The sequence below is a fragment of the Podarcis tiliguerta genome (assembly GCF_965153285.1).
Source record: "Podarcis tiliguerta genome assembly, chromosome: 7".
Taxonomy (NCBI): Eukaryota; Metazoa; Chordata; class Lepidosauria; order Squamata; family Lacertidae; genus Podarcis; species Podarcis tiliguerta.
Window position 1 is genome coordinate 9,120,989 of NC_139540.1, and position 21,303 is coordinate 9,142,291.

Here is a 21,303-nt window from a genome sequence, read left to right on the forward strand (position 1 = left end):
CTTGCGAAGCAAGCCCATAGGAAATTTGTTTTGCGAAGCACCTCCAAAACGGAAAACCCTTTCGTCTAGCGGGTTTTCCGTCTTGCGAGGCATTCGTCTTGCAGGGCACCACTGTATCAACCAGTTTATACTGCATTGCACTTGCAGTGCATAAGCCTCTGACACAGGGTGATTGAGCTGGTGTGGCATCTGCCCACCTTACCTCCTCTCTCAATCCAAATACGGTAACAGAAGGACATGATCTTCACACTGGATGACTTTCCCCTCCAAACTGAGAATATTTTAAACCATCCTTCAAGACAAGACAGTGAAAATATATACCCATCTGGGCGTAAATAGTCTGAAACAGACTCAAAATATTTGAAGAAGAAAAAGGAGTATCCAACATAAAGAAAAACAGGTCTTGTTGAATAAGAATTTGCATAGTTTCTGCAAAGGTCAATGCCATCTCACCAACATTTTAAGAGTTGTTTTTGGAAGGATGGGTTGTTCTGCTGTTTTGCATTTCAGAGTATCAAAATGCATTTGAATAGCGGTGACCTGGTAGACACTATATACTTGGGACTTTGAAAGAAGTATTTCAGAAAGTCAGTCACTCAAAATTATAATGAAAGAAGGGGACGGATCCTTTTATGTATTAGTAACTGGTTAAAGAACAAGAATCACTACTAAATGGAGAGTTCTGAGAATGGATCGTTAACAGGTAGTGCTCCCGCAAGAGACTTGTACTGGGACCAGTGCTGATGAGTCACTTTATTCAAGGGGGTAAAAAACAAAAAGGGACCGTGAAGATCTCCTAAAGGATCTCTCCGAAATAATAGAATCATAGAGTTGGAAGAGACCACAAGGGCCATCGAGTCCAACCCCCTGCCAAGCAGGAAACACCATCAGAGCACTCCTGACATAGGGTTGTCAAGCCTCTGCTTAAAGACCTCCAAAGAAGGAGACTCCACCACACTCCTTGGCAGCAAATTCCACTGTCGAACAGCTCTTACTGTCAGGAAGTTCTTCCCAATGTTTAGGTGGAATCTTCTTTCTTGTAGTTTGGATCCATTGCTCCGTGTCCGCTTCTCTGGGGCAGCAGAAAACAACCTTTCTCCCTCCTCTATGTGACATCCTTTTATATATTTGAACATGGCTATCATATCACCCCTTAACCTCCTCTTCTCCAGGCTAAACATGCCCAGCTCCCTTAGCCGTTCCTCATAAGGCATCGTTTCCAGGCCTCTGACCATTTTGGTTGCCCTCCTCTGGACACGTTCCAGTTTGTCAGTGTCCTTCTTGAACTGTGGTGCCCAGAACTGGACACAGTACTCCAGGTGAGGTCTGACCAGAGCATTACTTCCCTTGATCTAGATGCTATACTCCTATTGATGCAGCCCAGAATTGCATTGGCTTTTTTAGCTGCCACGTCACACTGTTGGCTCATGTCAAGTTTGTGGTCAACCAAGACTCCTAGATCCTTTTCGCATGTACTGCTCTCAAGCCAGGTGTCACCCATCTTGTATTTGTGCCTAGGCAATATGGGTGCATGGGCAATAAAATAGGAAACGTGGCTCAATGTTGTGAAAGTTAAAGTGATGCTTGATGAGGCCAATAATTAATTAATCTTAACTTCACATGCACCATTATGGGGCTTCAGCTAGTAAAGAACCAGAAAGGGAATGTTAGAGTTGGAGGAAAAACAAGACAATTAACGAACATCAGTTCCTTTGGTGCAAGCCCTGGTTCAGATGTCCATGCCCATATGAATATCAGCAGCTAATGAATAGGGGGAACGTTCAACAAAGGTAAACTGAAACAGAGTGGAGTGTAAACCGAAAGTGGTGTGAAATCGATGCCAAAACAGTATTCTCATGACCTATCACAACATACCAATAGGCAGTAAGTGAGGGGAAAGATTTGCAAGACGTCACCTGAGCGACACAATACCTCTTACCAGAAAAGTTTACTTGAAACTGTGTCAATATAAGTCTGGTTAACTGTAATCGTTATGGCGAGATATGCATCTGTGCATTTTTGTTGAGAAACCTGCATTCCTGTTAAGACTCTACGCATATGGAAGAACTCTTTTCTGTGTGCAGGTCTAGGATATTCTCTGCAGCCTCTCCACCCACACCCTAGTTTCCATTTTAAGCAGACTATTAAAAAAGAAGAAGAAGAAAAGCTGTTTGTGCCTATTCTCTTGCTCCTGTTCTTCAACCAGTTCCTGGCCTCGTAGGTTTGTAACTGGTTAAGGGAAAGACGGAAGGACAAACAGTTCTCACAGTGGTAATCAAAGGAATCCCCCCAAGATTCTGTACTGGGGCCAATGATATAAACAATGTGAAGTCAGGTGCGAGTGGCAGAATAGCCAATTTTCTGACGCCAGCAAATAAATCGTGAAATCTAAGGCAGCCTGCAAGACTCCAGAAGTGTGTCTTCAAAGTGGGTGAAGGTGCAAGAAGAGGAGAAATGAGGTTCAACAAGTGTAAAAGGATGCATAGTGGGGTGGGGTGAATTGAACTTTATAGACGTAATGATGTTATCTAAACTGGCTGTGACTACCTAAGAAGATCTTTGAGGCACAGTAGAGAGAGCAATGAAAGTGTCGACTCCAACAGCGTTCCAGCAGTGAAAGATGTAATGAAATAGGTTTTTATTTCTACAGATTTCATATCTACAGTGTGACTGCATTTTGGAATACAATATATAACTCTGGCCACCCCCTCTCTTATTGTCCTGTTCCATTCAGGGTGGGTTTAATTATTGCAATGGTTTTCGCTGTTGCTGCCACCTGCCTTGGAACCTTACCGTGAAGGCTGGGTAAGAAATCTTTTAAATGAATAAATCTCCAAGGGAGGATGACAGCACCAGAAGATATATAGAAAAGAGCAACAAAAACAAAGGGCTGGAGAACCTTCCCTATAAAGGATAAAATGTTTGAAGCTTTTTAGGTTAGAAGATATGACTGCTGGGTTGGCATAATTAAGGTATAAAAATAACAATTGCTTGAAGATAATTGATGCCAGGGAATCCCCTTCTTATATAATACTTGAAATGTGAATGAAGTTGATCAGATGTCTCTTCAGAACAGACAAAAGGAAAGTATTTTATTCACCCTGTGGATTGTTGACCCTTCCACAGGATAATGCCACGTTTCAAGAAGAATGGGACAAAATTCACAGGTGACAAGAGGGAGATCTTTGATGGCCATTAGCTGAGACAGCTGAATGAACACCCGGATTCAGAGGGGCAATGTCCGATGAGAGCCAGTGTGGTGTAGTGGTTAAGAGTGGTAGTCTCGTAATCTGGGGAACCGGGTTCGCGTCTCCGCTCCTCCACATGCAGCTGCTGGGTGACCTTGGGCCAGTCACACTTCTCTGAAGTCTCTCAGCCCCACTCACCTCACAGAGTTTGTTGTGGGGGAGGAAGGGAAAGGAGAATGTTAGCTGCTTTGAGACTCCTTAAAGGGAGTGAAAGGCGGGAAATCAAATCCATCCAAACTAGACTTTGTGGATCTTCAGTTGAATCCAGAAGGACCTTTATGTTCTTACTAAGCTCTTTTAATCAGTAAACATTATGGAAGATCGATAGGAAGTCCCTTTGTATCCAAGCTTCTTGAGGAACTCAGACTGAGTATTATCCATCAACACATTGAACTAGCATCCACTGTTATGTAAAGAAGCACATCCAACTGAGCTATCCGGGCTGTGTAAGAATCCCTCTTTTGAGATTTCATGACATGGGGAATCGATTGTCACCATGTAGGAACAAGCTGTAAGAAAGGCTCACCAGGATAGTAAAGAAGTAAAGACTTTTACTGTGTCAAAAATGACCTGCGGAATTTACTTCCTGCCGCTTTTATAATATAAACCTAAACTAGTTTGAAGCTCATGAGAGGCTGACGCAGATGTAATTCTTGTTGTTGTTTAGTCGTTCAGTCGTGTCCGACTCTTCGTGACCCCATGGACCAGAGCACGCCAGGCACTCCTGTCTTCCACTGCCACACGCAGTTTGGTCAGATTCATGTCTGAAGCTTCGAGAACACTGTCTAACCATCTTGTCCTCTGTCGTCCCCTTCTTCTTGTGCCCTCCATCTTTCCCAACACCAGGGTCTTTTCCAGTGAGTCTTCTCTTCTCATGAGGTGGCCAAAGTATTGGAGCCTCAGCTTCACGATCTGTCCTTCCAGTGAGCACTCAGGGCTGATTTCCTTAAGAATGGATGCGTTTGATCTTCTTGCAGTCCATGGGACTCTAAAGAGTCTCCTCCAGCACCATAATTCAAAAGCGTCAATTCTTCGGCGATCAGCCTTCTTTATGGTCCAGCTCTCACTTCCATACATCACTACTGGGAAAACCATAGCTTTTACTATACAGACCTGATGTAATTCTAGCATAGCCATTAAGTGGCCATGAATAAGTTGCAGGATCATGGGCTCCTTCCCCTAACTCCTTCCGGCTCACTCACAAGTTTCCCTTCTTCCTGTTTCATCAGTACTGAATGTGGCCAACGTTAATCCTTGGCCAATGAAACTACAGGGTCACTCAATGCTAGCTGCTTCTTTTTAAAGAAGTTTTGACATTAACACCAGATGCCCTACTGACAGAGGGTAAAGGGGAGTAGGAATTAGGGCTGCAGATTGGTCCTGCATCACGCCCACATTCTTCTTCCCTGCTAGCAGGCAGGAACAAACAAAATCCTTTGCTTACCCAAGACCCAGCCTTGACTTCTAGTGTTTTTGGAGCAAAACAAACCATAATCCCTGGTTTGAATCCAACTTCAAGCCAAGGATTGTGGTTTGCTTGCTCCTGTTCGCTTCTCATAAGGGGCTAATAAATAATTATTATTATACCCCACCCATTTGTCACTCTGGGCAGCTTACCGCATATATAAAAACATAGTACAGTGGTACCTCGCAAGACGAATGCCTCGCAAGACGAAAAACTCGCAAGACGAAAGAGTTTTTTGTTTTTTGAGTTGCTTCGCAAGACGAATTTCCCTATGGGCTTGCTTTGCAAGACGAAAACGTCTTGCGCCTTTTTCTTAAAACCGTCAATGCATTCCTATGGGAAACCGTCAATGCATTTCCTATGGGAAACCGTGCTTCGCAAGACGAAAAATTCACAAGACGAAAAAACTCGCAGAACGAATTAATTTCGTCTTGCGAGGCACCACTGTAAAACATGAAGCATTAAAAACTCCCTGATACAGGGGCGCCTTCAGGTGTCTTCTAAAAGTTGTGTAGTTCTTATATCTCCTAGACATCTGACGGGAGGGTGTTCCACAGGGTAGGCACCACTACTGGTTCCCTGTAACTTTGCTTCTTGTAGTGAAAGAACCAGGAGAAGACCCCTGGAGGAGGACCTCAGTGTCCGGGCTGAGCGTTTGGGGTGGAGACGCTCCTTCAGGTACACTGGACCAAGGCTGTTTAGGGCTTTAAAGGTCAGCACCAACACTTTGAATTGTGCTCAGAAACGTACTGGGAGCCAGTGAAGATCTTTTATAGCTGGTGTTATATGGTCCCGGCGACCAGACCCAGTCATCAGTCTAGCTGCCGCATTCTGGATTAGTTAGTTAGTTTCAAAGGTAGCCCCACAGAGAACGCACTGCAGTAGTCCAAGCGGGAGATAACCAGAGCATGCACCACTCTGGTGAGCCAGTCTGTGGGTAGGTAGGGTCTTAGCCTGCATACCAGATGGAGCTGGTAAACAGCTGCCCTGGGCACAGAATTGATCTGCGCCTCCATGGACAGCTGTGAGTCCAAAATGACTCCCAGGCTGCACACCTGGTCCTTCAGGGGGAGTAATGAGGGAACGATCTGAATGATCATGATAAACCATTAACCACGGCCTACCATGGTATGGGAACACGCCCAGTAAGTGAGCAAGGAGCAGTTAGGGGAGGGAATGGCCCAATCCCACAGTCTACTCTATTTGCACAGGCTCTTAACTATCATGACCTCTCCATGGAATTTTAGGAATTACAGGGGAGCCAACAAAACTTCAAGATTAGCACGCTTCATGTCCTGGATTCTTTGAGGGAAGTAATGACAATTTGGTGAGGGCAGGTCTTGTTGGTTTTTATTTTTGGTAGATATAGCCTCAAACAATTAGTAAAAGCACCAAAGCGGGGAGGGGGCGGGGAACCCTCCAGACATCAGTATTGCCTTGTCGACAATTCCCTCATTTTATTAGAAAACAATCATAGCTTAAAATGGTGCTCCATAGTTAACTTACATAAAGATCTGCTTCTTAGTTTAATGGAACAGTGGTCAATATATTTCAAACCCTGTCATGATTTAATGATTACAAGGCTTCTTTTGCAGTAATAGAGCCATCTGAAATGCACAGCCAGGTATGCTATTAAGGGAAAGCAATATAAATAAATCTTCAATGCATTCCTAAATGAGGAATTATTCATTTACAGTAAACCATGCAAGAAATCCATATCACAATGTCAAGTAGCTACTTTAAGATATAAATCTGAAGGCAGAACATTCATACAGACCCAAAATATCAATTAGGAAATATTAAACTTCGGCTCTGTTACTGATGCAAGCAATTTGGAAAGCCAAGACTTTTTCTTTTTCATTTTTGAAGATACACAGCAATAATGATGCTGCTCTCTGCAGTCTTCCCACATAACCACAGCCCTGTGAATAGTGTTTACAATCTAAAATATAGATTTCAATGCATAATTAATTGCAGTTGTTGAACTTGCATTCCCTTTGATATCAATAGAGATATCCTGTTCATGTTGCTCACTTGATACTTATTACTGGGATGCATCAGATGCTACAGAAGCTAGAACTCTTCTTCAAAGAATGATGGAGAGCCATAAAACACACAACACTAAAACAAAGAACAACAGTCATCTTGTGTACTCATCTCTTCAGGTGTCAGCAATATTCCTAAGAAATAACTGGCACAAAGGAAACCTGAAATAAGCTTCTGGAGTGGCTCAATTACAACATGTCTAAAGACCTAACAACTCTTAGGGTGTATCTGTACCATAGACCAAGCTTCACCACCTGATGCCCTGTAAATGTTTTGAACTTTCAACTCCCACACTCTCTTATCATTTGGTAATACTGGCTCGGGGCTGAAGGAAGTGGAGCCCAAAACATCTGGAAGAACCAAGTTGGAGAAGGCTGCCAAAGACTTAAAACTGGCTTAATGTGAACTCTGGGAAGTGAAGTTCTGTGATGTTGGCTAAGCATCCCCAGAAGAATATTCTATGGGCCCTCACCAAACTATAAGTGCTAGGTTACTTTGCAGAAAACCCAAATAGTTAAAGCCAGTATAAAAAGGATGTAACTTTTCAGCAGAGATGTTTCAGTTACTGGGGCTGCCTAGCTGCTTAGTACTGACTCCAGTTCGTTAATGAATAAGTAAATAGTCTCCGGTCTCAATATTTAATGTATGTCCCATATTGCTATTATAAAAATGTGCTACAGATCCTTGGGACACCCCAGTTCTTTGCTTTCCTGTACTGTGAAAACCATCCATCTATTCCGGCATCCTCAAAAGAGACTAAAAATGCAAGACACGAGGAATGGCATGACTCACTGAAGGAAATTGAGGGAGCCCCTCAGTTAGCAGGAGAATTGCTCCCGAATAAATCTTCAGCAAATTGGGAGGTTGTTTCCTCATTACAAGAGATTCTCTTAGAATCATAGAATCATAGAGTTGGAAGAGACCACAAGGGCCATCGAGTCCAACCCCCTGCCAAGCAGGAAACACCATCAGAGCACTCCTGACATATGGTTGTCAAGCCTCTGCTTAAAGACCTCCAAAGAAGGAGACTCCACCACACTCCTTGGCAGCAAATTCCAGTGTCGAACAGCTCTTACTGTCAGGAAGTACTTCCTAATGTTTAGGTGGAATCTTCTTTCTTGTAGTTTGGATCCATTGCTCCGTGTCCGCTTCTCTGGAGCAGCAGAAAACAACCTTTCTCCCTCCTCTATGTGACATCCTTTTATATATTTGAACATGGCTATCATATCGCCCCTTAACCTCCTCTTCTCCAGGCTAAACATGCCCAGCTCCCTTAGCCGTTCCTCATAAGGCATCGTTTCCAGGCCTTTGACCATTTTGGTTGCCCTCCTCTGGACACGTTCCAGTTTGTCAATGTCCTTCTTGAACTGTGGTGCCCAGAACTGGACACAGTACTCCAGGTGAGGTCTGACCAGAGCAGAATACAGTGGCACTATTACTTCCCTTGATCTAGATGCTATACTCCTATTGATGCAGCCCAGAATTGCATTGGCTTTTTTAGCTGCCGCTAAAAGAGATCTGTTGCCTGAACCAAGAAGAGCCAAGGGACAGGCCTTCAACTCATATCCTCAATCACGAGGCAAGAACAACCAAATCAGGAAACTCTACTGCCATGCAGAGGAATCAGTGTGGTGCATTGGTTAGAGCGTTGGACGAGAACCTGGGAGACCAGGGTTCAAATAGCTACTCAGGCATGAAGCTCACTGGGTGCCCTTGGGCCAGCCCCTCACTCTCAACCTCACAAGGTTGTTAGGAGGATAAAATGGGGAGAAGGAGAGTGATGTATGCCACCTAGAGCTCCGGGGAGGAAAGGTAGGCTACAAATGGGATGAATGAGTTTCATTTATTGATGGGGAAAGAGAATTTCTAAGGCTGGTTTAGGTACAAACCACTCCCTGATCTAACAACTCTTAAGTCTGCTGGATGCTAACCCGCTGGTCCTTGCTGACCTTGCTATAGGGCTGCTCTCATAATAATTCCAACTGCATAATTCATCTGCAGCGTTCACTCGTCAACAGAAGTGAGCTTGCAAACAGCCTGGCACAGAAACTCATTTCTGAAGCAGAGTCACTGTCCGCAAAGAGGGTCCAAAATGCTGGTTTGTTGTTTTTTAAAAAAACTAATACTCACACAAAAATTTATTTGTTACAAAGGAATCAGTACACAGCTTGATACAACAAAATAGGCCTGTAAAAAAAGAAGTGACCTATCGGGTTGTATAAGACAAAATAGCCTCATTTTGTTTTATCAAGATGTACATGTTATAATTTCTCCTTAATTTTATTTTTATTGTAAAATGCCCTGTGATCCTTGGATAAAGGGTGGTATAGAAATTTAAATAGTAATAATAAGAACAATATTTTTAATGAGGTAGTAATACAAAAGAATATATGTGGCTTTGCAAGTTTACTCTACCAAAGTGATTCCATCAAGCCCTTTGCCTAATGTCATTAAGAGTGGATAAATGGGGTTTTTTTTTGGGGGGGGGGGGTGGCATAAAAAGCCAAAAAGGAACTGGGTGGGGGTGAAAGAGCTCTTTGCAAGTAATCAGTTCAGACCTGCCCCTTCCCAGTAGGGAACGGGAGAGAGAAAGAGGGGTGGGCCTCAACATAAGGAGGCTCCCCACTCTTGGGCTTAGATTACAGAACTCCCATAATAAAGTAGTGAGTTGGATCTTACCTTGCAGGTGTTTACACACCCAAAATCAGGTTCGCCTTTTCCTCGTGCCTACAGAACCTGAGGATTTCTCCCACAGTTCTGAGGGGCCTGGAAATGAACCTGTGCGTTTCGGACGAGGACAGACCTGTCTAATGGCCAGCTTTTGTATTTGCAAAGATCCAGGTGCATCCCATTGTAGTTTTGTGTGTCCCAGGAGGCCTCAGGGCAACCTGACACTTGAGCTGCACCTTAGCCTGGAGAAGAGGAGGTTAAGGGGTGATATGATAGCCATGTTCAAATATATAAAAGGATGTCACATGGAGGAGGGAGAAAGGTTGTTTTCTGCTGCTCCAGAGAAGCGGACACAGAGCAATGGATCCAAACTACAAGAAAGAAGATTCCACCTAAACATTAGGAAGAACTTCCTGACAGTAAGAGCTGCTCGACAGTGGAATTTGCTGCCAAGGAGTGTGGTGGAGTCTCCTTCTTTGGAGGTCTTTAAGCAGAGGCTTGACAACCATATGTCAGGAGTGCTCTGATGGTGTTTCCTGCTTGGCAGGGGGTTGGACTCGATGGCCCTTGTGGTCTCTTCCAACTCTACGATTCTATGATTCTATACCCCTGCTTCCTTTCTCACACCATCTAATTAAATAAGATGCAGACACAGAGGATTTCACTATCAGCAAAGAATGTTTTCTCTTTCTCGCTCTGTTTTCTCTCTCACCCCCCCCCCCAACAGTTTTGCAAAAGTTGAAAGTTTGCGCAAGTTTTTAGCCAAATAAAGAAAATGCCCTATGGTGGATTTTTCTTCCTCTTGTGGGTCCACTTGGATGCTGCTGCTTTAAATAAATAAAAAGCAAACTGCCCATAACATCCAAAGTGATCAGAAACAAAACAGGTGGTGGTAATGACACTGAACTTACCTTCGGAAACTGTTTTACTGGAATTAATACTTTCTGTCCCAATTTCATATTTTTGTTAATCACTACATCAATGTACTTTTCTTCTTCCTTGCCTTCTTCCCCTTTTTGGAATTTTTCGATTTCTGCAACAGAGAGAACACAATTTGTTTTTAGCGTTAATTTCCCCCTAACTGCTTTGAACTTATCTTCAGATTTACGTATAAGTTTTTCTTTGGGGCGATTTTGAAAAATCTCAACAGTATGCAGCACAGGAACCTGGTCTGTTTGTCTATCAAGTCAAGTACTCTGTTCTGTGGCTGACAGAAGCACCTTCAGAAATTATTTAATACTTGGTCGCTTTAACAGGGGGTGCCGTGGATGTAATCTGCATAGATGCACCCTAGCGCTTCGCTATGCTCCTTCCGCATACGTACACTGCCCTGATTTAAGCAATGGATAGCAAAGTACAGCTGTTGAATCCCAGATTTCACTGCAATTTATGGCTGTCTGTCCTCATGGTTCCAGGTACACTTGGAAATCACATGGGCCAAAGATTTGAGGTTATATAAAAAAGGGAGGCGAAAATATGCCTTTATTTGGTTGGTTTCTTCACTGCTGATCAAACTCGCACAATTTAATAGTCAGGGAGACGAATGAATCCTCTGTAATTCCTTTTTAAGAAGTCATCTAATCTAGCAGCTACCAAGTGGAACCTACAATGAAGCGTTGAAATGCATTGTTCCTGTTAGGGCTTTGAGAATACTATATGCTGTAAAGGGCTCAAAATCAGGGCCTTCCAATCTCCAGCTCCCCATTCCCCAATATCTGTTCTTTTCCAAATGACCCTCAACATCCCATGGCTCCTAAAAAATGTCAGGATCTCACTGGGCTCTTGGAAGGGGTTGTCCGCTTAGGTCAGGGGTAGGCAACCTAAGGCCCGGGGGCCGGATGCGGCCCAATCGCCTTCTCAATCCGGCCCGCGGACGGTCCGGGAATCAGCGTGTTTTTACATGAGTAGAATGTGCCCTTTTATTTAAACTGCATCTCTGGGTTATTTGTGGGGCCTGCCTGGTGTTTTTACAAGAGTAGAATGTGTGCTTTATTGAAAATGCATCTCTGGGTTATTTGTGGGGCATAGGAATTCGTTCATTTTCCACCCAAAAAATATAGTCCTGGCCCCCACAAGGTCGGAGGGACGGTGGACCGGTCCACAGCTGAAAAAGGTTGCTGACCCCTGGCTTAGGTTATATGTTGTTGTTACTTCCTACAAAGTGCTGGGCCGGATCTGGAAGTAGCCTTCTGTGTCATGGGAAGGGAACCTTTGGATTAAGCCCAACAAAGAAATTCTGAGACAGTTCCTTTCTTTTAGGTTTAATGCGCACTGTGTAAAACTACTTCCTTCCATTCACTCTTCATCCTCCTAAGAGGAAAGTGTTCTATTCCTGGGCCTTAATCAGCTGCTGCCTAAAGACATTTAGGACTTTATACACCCTAAAAGAGGCAAGGAAAGTTGTCAGCACGTTCAGAACTTTGCAGTTCCAAATTAGAAGCAGGCGGATTTGAGAAAGGAAGGAATTAATCCTACACAACTCTTCAATTATTCTCAAATAGTTTTTTTCGCCATTTAACAAGGGCTAAACCTGAACACAGTATTCCTAAGTACCTCATTAATGACGCCGATACAATGAATATTCATTATCACGGAGAAGTATATTTAGCCATCATTTGTTCCGCTTTCTTGCAAACTCTTCATTAAACTCAAAAAGGCCTCTGTTGAGGCTTTGGTATCTTATCTAGAACGTAAAATATCCCATGTGAAGAGGGCAGCCTTAAAATAAACCCATTCTGTACCTATGGAGGCACATTCACGCTGACAGTACTTAGCATTCATAAGGCACATAGTCGTGATCAAAGTGCGACACATGCAGAAATCCCTGCAACTGCTCTGTTAAGACAGATGGGTGTTATTATCCCCATATTGCAAACTGGGGGTTAGACACTGCTAACCTGCCTCAGGGCAATGAAGTACACAGCTGACAGGAACACACATATTCAGAATTTTCCCTCAAAACAGACGAGGCAGAGTAAATGGCCACAAAGTTTTTATTGGCTACTTTATTTTAGTTAGGAATTTAACTTCGGTTTGGAACCCCACTGTCAAACTTGCAGGCTCTCCTAAAATGAAGCTAGGACTGCCAACCTCTGCAACTGCCAACGTAACTGTATTTGCCAGAAAACATTATTTTGGAAACAGGACCAAAATAGACACACACGCGCACACACACACAAAAGCCATGTAATAAGCAAAAGTGCAAACATCTGCTGTTTTGCTTCATTATCAAGCTATTTCTCCCCTCAAGAATCCTTAAGCTGAAACCAGTTCCTAAATACATTAAGGGTGAAACAACTGCAGGTATGCAATTAAACTTAAAAAAAAAACAACCAACTCGTATCAGATCAGCATTCCCTCCCCCCTCCAAAAAAAAGCAGCACAAAACTTGTTTCCAATAATATGATGGAAAACTGGGGGAGCTGGCATTTCCTTGGAAGAAGAGCAACCCTAAAGTTGAGATAGCCCTACAGATACTAAAGAATTGTGTTAAACTGCAGTAAAAAATACTACCGTATATGGAACTAACAATACTGGGAGCTACTATGAACAGCTGCTATAGAACCTGTTCACTACGTTAGGTTAGACTAAGGCTGCATACAAACTATTCCTTTAAAGCACATTCAAAGCACATTCCCCCCCCCTCAAAGAATTCTGGGAACTGTAGTAAAAGGGCTGCTGGAAACTAACTCCACAGTGTTAGAAACTGAGATATAAAAGCTAGGAGTTCAATGGTCTCTTAAATCTAGGTTATGGGCGCAACAACGGGATGTCTAGGCACACTTTTCTAATAAACAAGAATGCAAAGCTGAAAATGAATGAACTGCAGCTAAAATATTATGTTCATTTTTCACATGGTCTAGTCCTTCCCCTGCTCACCCCCCTCATATTCTTAAGAGGGTCTCTTTCATGGGTAGGCAAACGAAGGGCCGGGGGCTGGATCCGGCCCAATCGCCTTCTAAATCTGGCCCGCAGACAGTCCGGGAATCAGCGTGTTTTAACATGAGTAGAATGTGCCCTTTTATTTAAAATGCATCTCTGGGTTATTAGTGGGGCATAGAAATTTGTTCTTTTTTTCCCTTCAAAATATAGTCCGGCCCCCCACAAACTATGAGGGACAGTGGACAGTGAATTTTCCATGTTTCATTTAATTCAGTACACATATTCACAACTTATAATATTTGCTCACAATGAGCTTAGACTTCCTTCTATCTCTCTTTCTGACATCCCTATAGTTTATAACATATTTTCCGCATTCCCGTAATCATTTCTTTATCCTATAATCACCTTAAAATATCACATTCTTGTTTATAAATCAACATCTTAATTTCACATTGCAAAACATTTCACGTTAATGCTACAAACGTTTTTAAATGGGTACAATTTTCTTTCAGATAATTAATAAATTTGCTCCAGTCCTTTTGATATTTTTCTTCGGGGCGATTCACGATTCTCCAACTCCACAAATGCTACCATTTTATTCTCTGTGAAGGAGGGTAACCTACAGGGCCCAGAATTCTTTGAGTGGAAGAATGTACTTCCAAGGTGTGATGTGTACACAGCCTAAGTTATGATTGGCTGAGCTTAGGTCAGTCTTTCCCAACCCAATGCCCTTTCCAGACATTTTGGGCTACTATTCCAGCCAGCATGGTCAACAGGAGCCAAAATATCTGGAAGGCATCAGGTTGGGGAAGGCTAGCCTAGGTAGACTTGGTCCAAATCAAATGGCAGATATGCCTTCAGAATAGCCTGCACCTGTTTTGACTACAATGCCACATGCATAGCTCCTGCCCAGTGCTTAGCCAGGCATAGGCAAACTCGGCCCTCCAGATGTTTTTTGGGACTACAACTCCCATCATCCCCGACCACTGGTCCTGTTAGCTAGGGATGATGGGAGCTGTAGTCCCAAAACATCTGGAGGACCGAGTTTGCCTATGCCAGGCTTAGGCACTATGGCGACTCCTTCTAAGTACAGTGGTGCCTCGCAAGACGAAAGGAATCCGTTCCGGGAGTCTTTTCGTCTTGCGGTTTTTTCGTCTTGCGAAGCAAGCCCATTGACGGAGTAGCGCTATTAGCGCTATTGGCTAAAAAAGGGCTAAAAACGGCTTTTTAACACTTGGGAGATTAGCGGTTTTGCTGCTAAAATGCTTTTAGCAGCTTAGCGATTCAGAATAAGGGGTTTTGGAGCAAAAAAAAAAATTCAATTTTTTTCGTCCTTTTTCGTCTTGCAAAGCAAGCCCATAGGGAAATTCGTCTTGCGAAGCGCCTCTGCAGACGGAAAACCCTTTTGTCTTGCGGGTTTTCCGTCTTGCGAGGCATTCGTCTTGCGGGGCACCACTATATCCCAAAACACTTAAAACGCAACACAACTTATGCAAACATCCCCATTTCTATCAGCCTGAGAAAGGATATGATGCACAACTCTTTATATTTGCTAGAGTGAAACAAAAATGAATATGCTTAGTTTAAGTTTGGGTTCCACATGCAAGTTTTATATGAAGCAAGTACTTTAGCCTGGGTTTTTATGCGAGCTGCACAACCAGTTTTGCGAATCAAGACTTCGATTTGGATCATTCTGCGCATCTGTTGTTTTGTTCTGTGCTCCTCGGGCTCTGCTTACAAATTAGTAAAATGTGTATGCATTCTCTTCTATATTTCCTAGGGATGATAACCTGGACAAATGAATGTAATTTTTAAAAAACTACCAAGCTTACCTAACACTGTATTGGCATTTGCCCACTGGTCCAATTGCATTAGCATTCATTGATTATGGCTAAAGAATTTTACGGCGTGAACCTTTAAAAATGGAAAACTTTCCATGGATATATGAAGCACTGGGGGGGCGGGCAGATTCACAGAAAATTTGCCATTCCCATTTTACTCAGGGATTCTACTATGCAGCCATGGAGGGCTATCAAGATTACCATATTTTTCTGAGCATAAGACTATATTTTTTCCTAAATTTTTGAAGTTTAAAATAAGGTGTCATCTTATACACGGATAGTGCATAGTGCATTTTCTTAATTTTGGGTTAAAAGAAATAGGGGCTGTCTTATACATGGGGACATCTTATACACGGAAAAATATGGAAACTCTTGTAATTAATGTTATTTATTATTAAAAGGTAGAGACATCACCTTGCCAATAAAGGTCCGTATAGTAAAAGCTATGGTTTTCCCAGTAGTGATGTATGGAAGTGAGAGCTGGACCATAAAGAAGGCTGATCACCAAAGAACTGATGCTTTTGAATTCTGATGCTGGAGGAGACTCTTGAGAGTCCCATGGACTGCAAGAAGATCAAACCTATCCATTCTGAAGGACATCAGCCCTGAGTGCTCACTGGAAGGACAGATCCTGAAGCTGAGGCTCCAATATTTGGCCACCTCATGAGAAGAGAAGACTCCCTGGAAAAGACCCTGATGTTGGGAAAGATGAAGGGCACAAGGAGAAGGGGACGACAGAGGACAAGATGGTTGGACAGTGTTCTCGAAGCTACCAACATGAGTTTGACCAAACTGCGGGAGGCCGTGGAAGACAGGAGTGCCTGGCGTGCTCTGGTCCATGGGGTCACAAAGAGTCGGACATGACTAAACGACTAAACAACAACAAATTATTAATATTAGTATTTACTTTTATTTATTATCAATTGAGGACAAACTAGCATAGAATCATAGAATATTAGAGTTGGAAGGGATTGAAGGGTCATCTATTATACAATGAAGTCTAAGAAGAGCCCCATGTAGAACCAGAAGTTGCAAGCTGCCTACTGTCATTTTGACCAGTTTCTCACTACCACAAAATAAATGTCAAAGGTGACCTTGTCCATTCTCGCTATTTCCACTGCTGTTTTTGAGGAAGCATGAAACCCAGGTGCTATCAAAGTAGCCCCAAAACTCACTTCAGGATTGTTTCCACTATATAGCATGCTAAATTAATAGTGGATAGCCAAGCCAGAGCAATGAGGAAATCCAATCAGATTTTCAAGGTCGAATGAGCAGGAGGATTTGCCTTCCCTTAATCCCTAGATTACATTCTGTACTACTAGTAGGCTTTGTGTGTCTCCTAGCTCAAATATAATAGATGAACATGTGATTAAGGTTTCTGATAATGCTAAGGGATTAAAATCCCGTGTTCCCAAACCATGGACCCAAATGCTTATAGTAGTCCAGAAATTCATGTCGGTGGAGGAATTACTGGATTTTGTTCAGAGCAGAGTAGGCTAAGCAAGGATTGCTTCCCACTGAACCCACATGGCAGACCATAATATAATTGAGTGCATTAGATAATGGAAAAGTAGACTTGTTTCACTTTAATCTCAAAGATAGAATTAAATCTTCCTCTGAGAGGACTATTATTGTCGGCTATGTTACTTCTATTAAAGTTGCGTGCAAAAGAATTTAGGGCCTTATTAAAGCGATGTGCTGCTGTTTTTTCCTGCCGCACGTACTTCCTGCTCTATACACTTCCATCAGTAGCCAAGGCCAAACAGGAAACGCTTGGATCTGCAAAACCAGGAGTCCTTCTGCTTTATCAAAATACAATTTCCGCAAAAATGAGCTCCACATTCAAAATATTCTAACTGGTGGTGCCAGTGGTTGGGTCTTCCTGGGTGACGCCAACCCACAGCAGTGCCTTCTCGGTGGCAGCTCCCTACCTGTGGAAGTCCCCTCCCTGGTGAGGTGTGTCAGTCTCCATCACTAACTTTCAGGAGGACTTTGAAAACAGTCCTGCTGACCCCGGCATTTGATGGCTGAAAGATACTCTTCCAAGAATCTTCAAATGATTAGCTGTGAGGGTAATGTGGTTGTTTTACATCTTTTGAGACGTTTCAATTATTTCAAGTTTCAAGTATGCTTCTACAATTAAGTGTTTTAAATTTGTTGTTAGCCGCCCTGAGCCCAGTTTTGTGAACCGGGAAGGGCGGGGTATAAATAATTTTTTATTATTATTATTATTATTATTATTAATTTATTATTATTATTATTCATTCTACCACTTATATGTTTGTCACCCTGGGTTCCTTTGGGAGGAAAGCTGGGACAGAAATGTAATATAAACAAATATTTAACGCCCTTTCGTTCTGACAGCATTCAAAGACTCTTCTCAGGGCTCTGCCAGTGGGGTTTTATTTATTTAATTTTTATTTTAGCATGACAAATCCAAGTGGAGAGTTATGAGAAGTTTGAAAATGAAGCTGTCCCAAGGAGTAGCTTAAGCTTTGCTTATGACATTCATTTTGCCGAGTACATTATCAAAGTTATTATCACAAAATAAATCTTTAATGGGGTTCATAATGGTGCTTTAAATCACAACAGTAAGCTCTACAGCTTGATCTTAAAAGTTTAACTTGTGATGGACTGCAATCGTAATGGGCTGGTTTCTACATACAACTACAGACATACCTTGGAGATACTGTAAGTTCAGTCCCAGACTGCCGCAATAAAGCCAATCACACTTTTTTGGGTTTCCCAGTTCATATAAAAGTTATGTTCACACTATACTGTAGTCTATTAAGCCAGCCCCCGCAAAACCCCAGCTCCAGCCCTTGCCAGGTCTACCCCATGGCCAGTAGAGCGGTGGAGGTCCGTGTTAGAAACTCAGAAACAATAGACAAAAAAATGGCTCCATAAACCAAGGTTACAGTTGCCAAAACAGAGTGTCTAGTTGCCATTTTGGGGCAAAACCGCTCTAAAGTCTTATTTTTAAAATGATGGGCTGACTGTGATTGATTCCCAGTTAAACATCTGGCTAGTTCAGATGACCACCTTGAGCTTGGTTAAGAACTTTGAGAACCTAAAGAAGAAAAGTCACTTGATCCCGGGACAGTCCTTGTATATATAGATAGAGACAGTGGTACCTCGGGTTACATAAGCTTCAGGTTACAGACGCCACTAACCTAGAAATAGTACCTCGGGTTAAGAACTTTGCTTCAGGATGAGAACAGAAATTGTGCTCCGGCGGCGCGGCAGCAGCAGGAGGCCCCATTAGCTAAAGTGGTGCTTCAGATTAAGAACAGTTTCAGGTGAAGAACGGACCTCCGGAACAAATTAAGTTCTTAACCCAAGGTACCACTGTATACTTATTGGCATATCACTTTTTCTTAATGGTGACTGCTCCTGCTCAGAAAAAGCATTTTGGTTCAAGATATTCATTCTGATTGTGCAGATAAAATAGAACTGACTGAATTCTACAGGATATGGTATTAGTGTGTGAAAACAGTCCAGATCCAATGATCCTCAGGCAACTGACATCTCCAGATGGTGGAGATGTCAGTTGCCATCCTGGAACCCAGACATCTGCAATTGGTTGCAAGTGGTCAATAGTAAGGTAAAGATACCCCTGCCCGTACGGGCCAGTCGTGACCGATTCTAGGGTTGCGCGCTCATCTCGCTCAAGAGGCTGGGAGCCGGCGCCGTCAAGTGGCCAGTGTGACGAAGCTGCAACTGGCGAGCCAGCACCAGTGCCGCACACGGAAACGCCGTTTACCTTCCCGCTATAAAGCGGTACCTATTTATCTACTTGCACTTAGGGGTGCTTTCGAACTGCTAGGTGGGCAGGAGCTGGGACCGAACAACAGGAGCTCACCCCGCCGCGGGGATTCGAACCGCCGACCTTACGATCAGCAAGTCCTAGGCACTGAGGTTTTACCCACAGCGCCACCCGAGTCCCTGCAAGTGGTCAATAGCCAGGTGCAAAATGCGCCTGGCACCTGGCTAATTTCAAACAGTGGCAGCGGCAGAGGAGGACTTCTTTTTCCTAGAAGTGGCTGTGCTGCCTGCTGCTGCACCTATGTCCTTGTAAGGAGCAATGTCTGTGAAGTTCAAAAAGCAAAGCGCCATAAAACGAGCTATGCCTGTAGTTCCAAACAAGATCTACACACCATGGGAAGACTACAGAAATCCACTTCCAGTAAGATGCTGTTTATGGAGCTGCCTGCTAAAAAGGTAATTCAGGGACAGTTACCAGGCAGGATTCAAATCACTGCTTAGGGCCCACACAACAGGCTTTGTACTAATTCAGTGGATGATTAAAAAGGAATAAAAACTATATTTAAATGCATAAGAAACCCCCATGGTTCATGCTATTATCAGTTTCAAAAGCAGTTTCTTTTGCTCCCCAGTTCTAGGAATTCTGGCTACTATATCTGCAGAAAGAGGGGATCCTTCCCATGCCTGCTTTCATGAATAAATCAATATTCTGCAAGTCAAATTTGGGACTAGCAAGCAAAAATTAACAAAATCAGAACAGATGGATTTGCAACTCTCAGACACGCCAACTAAGGACATATTTACACTGTTAAATGCCTGCATGCAAGTGTGGGAAGTGGATTATCCAAGCCAAATCCATTCACATGCAAGTATGAAGTGGCTGTAACTTACATGGCAAACATGGGCAGAAAACTCACAACGACACAACTTACTTGATATAGGATTTAATGTGTGCCGAAGGTAAGTTAATGAGATGATAAGAATCTGGGCAAGTTAGCCATGAATGCTGGAGTGGTATGCTGGAAGAAATATCATGTATGTAACAAACAAGCTGTGTCTATATTTGTGACCTGTTCCAAGTTATATACTCCCTTTTGTAGATGCAACAGCAAACTGATTTGGCATTACTGGTTATCCTTGCTGCTTCATAATGCCTGCTCTTTAGATGTCTGATATACACCTAAAGCCATCGCTTTCATTTCTTTCTTCTCTCTTAACCTCTGAAGAGCCCACCAAATTTAGGTATCTAAAGTCCTCCTTGCTGGTTTATATAACAGCTTCTAGCTATATTCTCTTCGTTTTATGGCTATCAGCATGTCCCGCTTTCATCTGTTCCACAATTCAGAGACATTTATTTCCCTACCCTTTCGGTTATGCTTCTTTCCACATTCAGCACCATTTCCCCTCAACAGGATTCCACTAACTTCTCAAGAAATCCTTTGTTTTATAACCTGATCTTCTTCCAGAAAGCTCAAGTCATTAATGGGACTCTCTTCCTTCCCCCCAAATATGGTACACAACCTTCAAGTCTCTCCTATGCACACCTGGCCTGCTTCTTTGCCAGGTCAAATTTCTTGCCCTTCAGCAGGTAACTGAACATTTCCAAAAAAAGTCAAAGAAAGATTCCCTCCCCTCTCTTCTTTGCATTTACACAGTTCCAAAGCAGATTACATGAAAACAAATATTTATGAAATATTTATGAAAACGAAGCAGATAAAGTACAACCAGCTAATAATTTATATATCTCTCAACCTTGCCACTAAACTCCAACCAAGGCCTGGATGAATAACCAGGTATTCAACTGGTGCAAAATATTCAAATAAGAGTAGGTGTCAGCCATTCTCAGAGGAGGAAGATTTTCAAAGTTATGCTCTGCTTCCAAAAAGACTCTCACCCACTTTGCTGTGCAGGAGATATCAACTAAAGGCACCACAGCCAAAAAAAAAATCCTCTGCAGCAGATCTGGAACATGATAAACTGTTCTCTTAGGAATCCAAGTTCCAAACTGTACAGGTTTAAGGAGCACATTGGCAGCGACTGCAGAATTCTGCTAAAGGCCATTAATAAACTGAACAAATCTAAAAAACTATTTGCGATGGAAACTGGAGTAAGCAAGGCCTGAAGTAATCATGGACTCAGAAGAATATATGCCCATATCTGCAAGTATTTTGTAAGACAGCCAAAGTTTATTACCTAATTTCTACATCTTAGGCATTGCTTCTATCAGATGTATTTGATTTAAATCACGAATTTTACCAATTACAAGCAGGTTTTGTAACACCTATTTCTTTTTAAAAGTACTGTCAATATACTTCAAATGATTCGAGCTGTTCAAGACATAGGTAAAGGTAAAGGGACCCCTGACCATTAGGTCCAGTCGTGGCCG

General features: G+C 42.7%; 1 protein-coding gene across 3 annotated transcripts in view; it reads right to left on the minus strand.

Moving 5' to 3' along the window:
* Positions 1-21,303, minus strand: part of KHDRBS3 (KH RNA binding domain containing, signal transduction associated 3) — a 120,315-nt gene that overhangs the window by 57,309 nt on the left and 41,703 nt on the right. For all 3 annotated transcript variants that reach the window (XR_014513758.1, XR_014513759.1, XM_083450662.1), the window contains exon 2: positions 10,341-10,462. Coding sequence is in view for 1 of the 3 variants with exons in the window: in XM_083450662.1 (XP_083306788.1) it covers positions 10,341-10,462 (122 nt within the window). In the remaining 2 variants the exon portion in view is untranslated. The remainder of the gene's footprint in view (positions 1-10,340; positions 10,463-21,303) is intronic.